Source organism: Oryx dammah, unplaced genomic scaffold (assembly GCF_014754425.2).
Source record: "Oryx dammah isolate SB20612 unplaced genomic scaffold, SCBI_Odam_1.1 HiC_scaffold_2, whole genome shotgun sequence".
NCBI lineage: Eukaryota > Metazoa > Chordata > Mammalia > Artiodactyla > Bovidae > Oryx > Oryx dammah.
In genome coordinates this window covers 73,298,859-73,307,163 of record NW_024070186.1, presented here as the reverse complement: position 1 = coordinate 73,307,163, position 8,305 = coordinate 73,298,859, and the positions used below count along the sequence as shown (strand labels likewise).

General features: G+C 36.2%; 1 protein-coding gene across 4 annotated transcripts in view; it reads right to left on the bottom strand.

Moving 5' to 3' along the window:
• Nucleotides 1-337: 337 nt before the first annotated feature.
• KLHL24 (kelch like family member 24) overlaps nt 338-8,305 on the bottom strand; it is a 32,715-nt gene continuing 24,747 nt past the window's right edge. For 2 of the 4 annotated variants that reach the window (XM_040251793.1, XM_040251786.1), the window contains 3 exons: nt 7,582-7,770; nt 6,461-6,649; nt 356-812 (listed from right to left, as the gene is read on the bottom strand). In XM_040251793.1, coding sequence (XP_040107727.1) covers nt 612-812; nt 6,461-6,649; nt 7,582-7,770 — 579 coding nt within the window. In that variant the 3' untranslated portion in view covers nt 356-611. Of the gene's footprint in view, nt 813-6,460; nt 6,650-7,581; nt 7,771-8,305 lie in introns of all 4 variants that reach the window. The other 2 variants (XM_040251767.1, XM_040251775.1) reach the window with 2 other exon arrangements.

Here is an 8,305-nt window from a genome sequence, read left to right as displayed (position 1 = left end):
GTATTTTACGATACTCAGATAATTGTCATTACTCTTTTATCAATTACAGAAAAAAACCATAATAAAGTTAATCAATTTGGATGTATTTTTTAGTGAAAAAGATTTTTAAAACTGTTTTTCCCTCTGTAGAATGATTCTAAGCATTCTAAGCATTACATGATTTGACCTAAATGAAGACGTGTCATGCAATTTTCTACATATATATACACACACATACACACTTATATGACAAAATAAGGAATAAACAGTCTTGCAGATAAACATAACTAAATGAAGAGACCATTCACAAATTCCTAAACGGTATGCAGGCAAACATTATTTCCTACACCACATAGGCTTTTTTTTTTTTTAAACAAATACTCACAAAGGTACACTCTCACAGCCCAAGCAAAGACCACTATTACCTTCAAAACAAATTTTTTTTTCCCCAATTACAGAAAAGGCTTTATTACAGTTTAAAAGATTGGTATTTGGGGGAGAAAGGCACGACAATTATTATTTTTGTTTTTTTGTGCATATGGCATAAAGGAGATAAACCAAGTTCCCACTCTGGAGTTTTTAATACCTCTCGTCTTGGATTGTTGTGGCTTTCTGGGTGAGGTACGCTGGCATCAGAGCTTGAAGCATTTCTCATTGTATCTGTGAATAGTCACACATCCGTGATAGGACACTGGCCTGGGCATTGCAGCTACCCCTGTGATGATACTTGTGGCAGGATCGTAACAGAGAATAGTGTCTGTAGCTTCTCCATTTTCCCGTCTTCCACCCAGGATATATATTTTACCATTACATACAGACATACCACAGTTTTCCTGTTGAACCAAATTAAAAAAAAAATTAACTGTTGACCTTAAGGAATTTGACAGCAAATGGAAAAGTAAAATTAGACATGCTGGAGAAATATCAATAACCTCAGATATGCAGCTGACACCACCCTAATGGCAGAAAGTGAAGAGGAACTAAAAAGCCTCTTGATGAAAGTGAAAGAGGAGAGTGAAAAAGTTGACTTAAAGCTCAACGTTCAGAAAACTAAAATCATGGCATCCGGTCCCAACACTTCATGGGAAATAGATGGGGAAACAGTGGGAACAGTGGCAGACTTTATTTTGGGGGCTCCAAAATCACTGTAGATGGTAATTGCAGCCATGAAATTAAAAGACGCTTACTCCTTGGAAGGAAAGTTATGACCAACCTAGACAACATATTCAAAAGCAGACACATTACTTTGCCAACAAAGGTCTGTCTAGTCAAGGCTATGATTTTTCTAGTGGTCATGTATGGATGTGAGAGTTGGACTGTGAAGAGAGCTGAGTGCCGAAGAATTGATGCTTTTGAACTGTGGTGTTGGAGAAGACTCTTGAGAGTTCCTTGGACTGCAAGGAGATCCAACCAGTCCATTCTAAAGGAGATCAGTCCTGGGTGTTCTTTGGAAAGACTGATGCTAAAGCTGAAACTTTAGTACTTTGACCACCTCACGTGAAGAGTTGACTCACTGGAAAAGACTCCGATGCTGGGAGGGATTGGGGGCAGGAGGAAAAGGGGATGACAGAAGATGAGATGGCTGGATGGCATCACCGACTCGATGGACATGAGTTTGGGTGAACTCCGGGAGTGGTGATGGACAGGGAGGCCTGGCGTGCTGCGATTCATGGGGTTGCAAATAGTCGGACACGACTGAGCAACTGAACTGAACTGAACACAGTCAAAAGGGAGAAAAGAAATAAGTTCCCTTTTGCCCAACTCCGCTCTATGTGTGAATACTAGATAAATTTGCATGGGTGAAGGGACTGTTAAAACAGAATAAATGTCAGTAACTGGGGTCAAGATATGGGCAGCAAACTTGGGGTCGTGGCTGAGAAAAGGGTTTTAGTTAATTTAATGGTAGTTCAACAAAAATATCCTTGAAGAGTTGCTTCTCCTATTATAGGACAGTCCTTTACTATAAAAAGTGTCTATTATATGATCAAGGGATAGGAACATTATTAGTTATATGGGATTACCCTCAAGTTGAATGAATGAATGAATGAGAGAGTTATAAGCAGATTAATAAAGCACTGTTACTAGGGTGCCTTGGTTGGGGTATAGAAACTCCCCAAATAACATTTTATAGTTAACTTTCTACACAATGATATTCTTAGCTAAATTTACAATTATCTGTCAATAATATATATTTTGCAAGGATGCTGCTGCTGCTACTGCTAAGTCGCTTCAGTCATGTCCGACTCTGTGTGACCCCATAGACGGCAGCCCACCAGGCTCCCCCATCCCTGGGATTCTCCAGGCAAGAACACTGGAGTGGGTTGCCATTTCCTTCTCCAATGCATGAAAGTGAAAAGTGAAAGTGAAGCTGCTCAGTCGTGTCTGACTCTTTGCGACCCCATGGGCTGCAGCCTACCAGGCTCCTCCGCCCAAGGGATTTTCCAGGCAAGAGTACTGGAGTGGGTTGCCATTGCCTTCTCCATTTGCAAGGATGAGTGATTCTTTAAAGAAAGAAATTACACTAAAACTGTCTATTGCATAAATCTGTTTATGCTGCAGGTCAATTATCTTCTATTTAAATTTCACATTAATTCAGACAGTGATTGTATATTATTATTCTGCTTCCACATAACCAGCAATGGATAGGTTCTACCAATGAGTACAACAAACATTTTTACTTGATCTGCTATATATAAATTTCACTCTTGTAGAAAAAATTAAAGCTTGGTGGATTTATATAATAGAGGATAGTATTTTTGGGTCTAGAAGAATAAGTGAGTACTTAAAAATGCCTACATTAGCGTTTATATACACCCAGAATGACTTGGCCCATTATTACTGCTGCTACTGCTAAGTCACTTCAGTTTTAAATACCACAAAAAACAATATCCTTAGTTTTCAAGTACAAGCTGGCTTACACTATTGAACTTTATAGTCATTTGGATGATGATTCTTAAGCTATATAATTATAGGATTTGTATTAACATCATTTCTTAAATAGTGCTCAGAATTAATTGAAACAAGCAATCTTCAAAACTGGTATTCACTTGTATCAGGAAATGACTTGCATAGTAGTTTATTTTACTCTATGATAGTCTCAAGAATAATGGTAGCTAGTAATAAAAATAACTTAATAACACATGAAGTTTTAAATGTTATTTTTCATGACTTAAATGAAACAATTTTAATATTGTAAAACATAACTCTCTCCTTAATTATTATATTTAAATAATGCTGAATCATTAAAATGCCAACAATAAAGAAAAATAATCAGATTTCTTTTCATTTATTATTCTAAACTTTAATGACATTTTAAATACCTAGTCCACTGAAGAAGGGTAAAAAAATACTTCGTCAGTAAAAAAATTTCACAATTAAAAAATATGTTCCTGATGAAAATTAAAAAGCAAAATATGTTTATAATATCAAGTTGTAGGTTTTAGGAATTATGCAATGTCAAAAGGCATGAAAATATCAAGGTACAGCAAAATGCTGGGTCCATTATGACTGCACAAAAAGAGCTCATTTTTTCAGCTCTTTTTTGGTCATTCAATATTCTAAGCACTTTAAAACTGTAACCTTTGACTCAAATAGCTTTCTACCATGAAATTGGTAGATTTAATGAAATAGTTGATTTATCATTTTTCATTTGATTAGTATTAAAAAGGTAGGCAAAGACTCACAGATGGTTCAAAACTTGCCTATCAATAATACATACATAGATACATTTAGAGGTACTGGCTGTAAGAATGGCCCAGGGGAGAAAAGATAATCCCAGAAATCTCAGTATTTTTTGTTTCAAGAGATTTGACATACTAGTCTTAAGACTTCAATATAGATTTAATATATTTCTGATCCAAATGTTCCTTGAAATTTCTGAAGTCACCATCAGGCACTGTCTAATTAAGGAAAATGTGCCATATATGTCCTCTTGTTTTTCCTTAATTTTATCTCAATCATTTAGTTAAAGACATATTCTTTAGTAATATTATCATATGTGAAATAGATCGCCAGTCCAGGTTCGATGCATGAGTCAGGGTGCTCAGGGCTGGTGCACTGGGATGACCCTGAGGGATGGGATGGAGAGGTAGGTGGGAGGGAGGTTCAGGATGGGGAACACATGTACACCTACGGCTGATTCATGTGAATGTATGGCAAAAACCACCACAATATTGTAAAGTAATTAGCCTCCAATTAAAAAAAAACAAACATGTTCTTTATATGCCCTGTGTTATGCTAGATGCTGGTAATTATCTTCCTAAGCTCTGCTATTGTTTTATACAGTACAGTCAACTTCTCAGTGAATAGTAGCTCTTAGTGAAAATGTGCTATATTTAAAAATATTCACTGTAATAAACCAATAAAAAAAAGCTTTGGTTAAAAAATTTAGAAGTAAGTGTAAACACCTGTCATACAGCTGGACGTGACCATAACAAGAGTTCTTCTGTGGCAGGGCACATTCTCACCTGTCTCTTGTAGGAGGACAATGAACTAGAGAATTGCAGTTCATTTTATTTAAATGTGATATAAGAGGGACAGAAGACTATGTTTCCTTTGTACCATGAAACTGAAGATCCTATTATGTCCCTTTCATCAACTGAGGCAATGTTACTCTGAATACATTACTAATTGGAGACTACTTCAATGTCAACAGCTTCAGAAAAATAGTGTTATACCCAAACCCTAGTCATTATCCTTACAGTCTGTATTTCTTATATTGTATATAAAATTGTCTTAACATCAGGACCCTCTGTTACTTCACTCTCTGTTTACTTATTCAATAAATATTTACTAATAGAGGTTAAGTATAGTGACAGATCAGAAAGAAAAGGCATTAATTCGGAACAGGGCAATTTCAGATTGTTATAACTATGCAGTGGTCCTTGAAAGACAAGTAGATAAGGTGGAAAAGGCAATAAAGCTAAGTGGACAGAATGAACAGGCAAGAACACATACCATCTGGATAGCAAATGCAAGCAACAGATACTAGTGGTAAAATGGGTTAGGAAAGCAAGACATTAGAAGCTTGAAAAGGGTTTCTCCCCCACCCTCCCTTCTCTGGAGAGGGGAGAAGGGCTAGAAATTGATTTATAATTGATTATGTATACATGATAAAGCCTCCATAAAAATCCCAAAAAATAGGAGGTGGAGAGCTTCTAGGTTGGTAAACACACCCATGTGCTAGGAGGATGGAGCACCACAAATCCATGAGGACAGAAAGTTCTGTGCTTGGGATCTTTCCAGACCTGACTGTGGGTACCTCTCTATCTGACTGTTCTTCTATGTCCTTTGTAATAACCTGTAAACATAAATGTGTGTTTTTCCTGAGAAAATTACTGAATTCATGGAGGGGACTGTGAAAACTTTGATTTATAGTTGATTGCTCAGAAGTACTGGTGACAACCTGAGACTTGTGACTGGCATCTGAAGCAGTGGAAGTCTTGTGGGACTGAGTCCTTAAAATCTGAAGCTACCTTCAGGTTGTGTCAAATCTGAATTGAACTGTAAGATGCCGGTTGGAGATGGAGAGTTGACCGGTATGGGAATAAACTCACATATCTGGTGTCAGAAGTGTTGTAAATAAGGGAGAAACAGAGTTTTTTCTATTCACTAGGTTGTTTGGAAACAGAAAAAGTAAGCTTGGGGAAGAAGGTGAATTCTGTTTTAAGTCTGAAGCCTTAGAACATATTAAATAGGCAGGTGGAAATTTGAGTCTGGAGCAGAGGAGAGAGGCTTTAATGGAGAATAAGATTTGAAGTCATCAGTACTGAGCAGGAATGGAGTATAAACTGGGAAAAGGGCAGGGAAAAGAGGCTCAGGCAACACCCATATTTAAGGGTTGGGTAGAAAAAAACCAAGAGAACATGAATGAGACTCAGAAAATTATTAGTAACGACCTTTGTGGGTACAACACCTCAAAAGTGGTATGGGTCGAGCCAGATTTCCAGCATCAGTGCCATCAAACATTTTGATGGTAGAAGGAAGGAGGGTAGAATTATGAATTAAAAGGCCAAGGGAAGGCCTTTTCAGGGTGGGGTAGAAGCAGAGTAAGAGTACAAATGCAGTGTGAATGAAAGAGAACCAAGTGCAGCCATTTTCTTTATAACAAAAGAACAACATGTTACCTAGTTTCTAACTGCAGAAGCAAAGAAACCAGTTTGGGAGCATTTCTTCTCTTTTGAAATGTACAAGAGAGAGGGATAAGAACTGGAACAGGAGTCTGAAAAAGGTTAAGGGGGAAAAAACCCAACAGACACAGTACAATACCTACTTTACCACGGGACAGTAAACAGTTATTTCAATAATCCATTCCTTGGGAGCAGTCCAAAACAAGTACGCCATATGCTCTACATGGAACTTTGAAAGAACTGTGAAATAATCCAAGTGTACATGAAATAGTGTGGTTACTGTATATTCATACTGGTACTGTACTCGGTCTCTCCCACACTGATTTTTCTTTTTGTCTGTTTTATGTTATTACCTGTCGGCTGAATGTATTCTGTACATGCATCCAGTAATCTTCAACTGGATCATAACAGTATATTGCCTTGGTCAGTCCACCAGCAACATATATCAGGTTGTTTAAGGATACGGCAGTTATACACCTCTTGGCAATAGGAATAGCTGCACGAAGTAACCAAGAATTGGTTTCTGGATCATAGGATTGAACCTAATAATATATAGAAATATTTAATTAAAATTTCTCAACAAGAATGCAAATTTACTTAATAAAAAGTTTGCCAATATACAAAAACATGATTAAAATAAAATTCCATTAATTCATAGAATTAAGGGAGGCTGGCTTGAGAATGAAATATTTGAATTATCAAGCAGAACAGAGTGACAAACAAACACAGATTGTTTCTAGGATGAATGGCTACTAGGTTTGCTTTGTTCCCATTAAAATTAACATCTGGATTTTTAAAAATTCTGTTACATAAGATAAATATGCCTCAATTTGAATACAATTTCTTTACATATTTAGGGAGTCTTTTCTTCAAAAGAATACAAGTGAACCTCAATTTACTACACGTTAAATTATCACAAGTTCTGAATTAATGAATTCTAAATATGTAACATTTCACATTACATTAAAATTTCAGAAAAAATTTATTGATTGACAAAATTTAGTAAACTATTGTTAAATGAATCAGGCATTAGATACTTGTCTCCAGAATAAACAGGTTATTTTCAGAGCTGTCAGTATGGCACATGTTCTGTTGTCCCAGGAATTTAATGAACTGCAGCAGCTTTGAGCCATCCTATGTTTACATTAGAGAGGTTTTCTTCCCTTATCTTTGTTCTAAAGAATATTTTCAAAGTACATAGAAAATGACCCATTTGAAAGCAGTATAACTGGTTACTGTCTCACCCTTTGCTAGTTTACTTACTAATTGTATTCTGAACAAATAATTTTTTGATTCTGTAAACCATTTCACTTTAGTAACCTGAAACTCAATGTTTTCCTCCCAAAGTATAAAGTACCAGACAATTTTTAAAAGGCCTTTCACACTAGGGGACCAAACTACCTACTTGTTAGGCCGTTTGTATTTCTCTTCTTGTGTGTATCAGTGGTTATTTCTGCAAGAAAACATGGCTTACCTTATCAGAACAAGTATTATCATCAGGTCCTCCACCAATCACAAACAATTTGCCTACACAGCTGGTCACGGCAGGAGAACTTACTGCTTCCTTAAGGGGAGCAACTTCAGTCCATCGATTTGAAAAGGAATCATAACATTCTACGCTGCTAAGTCTGTTTTGCCCATCATAGCCTCCAACAACATATACCTACATGTAAAATACATGGAAAAAATCTTAATTATCAAAAGTTTGAATTTTTAACTAGTCGGCTAAAGAATTAAGGGATCTCTTCCCTTTAAAAGTTCCTGGTAACTATAAATGCAATATATTTAGCTCCGTTTCTGGACCTTTTAAAAAATTATCATCCTCTCACTACCATCAAGGAGATATTTTAGACATTTCTTTTCATAATAGCCCCGTCCAATGAAAATTTTAATACCACAGATATATTGTACATGTGTTTATGTACTATATGTATATCTCTGCTTTATGCACAAAAGGACATGTATAGCTTGAAGTAAGAAGCAATCTTTATCCCATTAGCAGCAATACTACTTGCATTGAGAATTACAGGATTTAGCATAAATGCTCATATTCAAGTATGGTGAAAATATTTGAATATTATAAAGCTAGACTAAAGCTCTAAAATAGAATAAAGCTAGAAACTAAAATACTAGGTAAGGATTACTAGACTGTGAGATCTTTGAAGGCAGGGCCTATTTTGTTCTTTTAGTTCCTATAA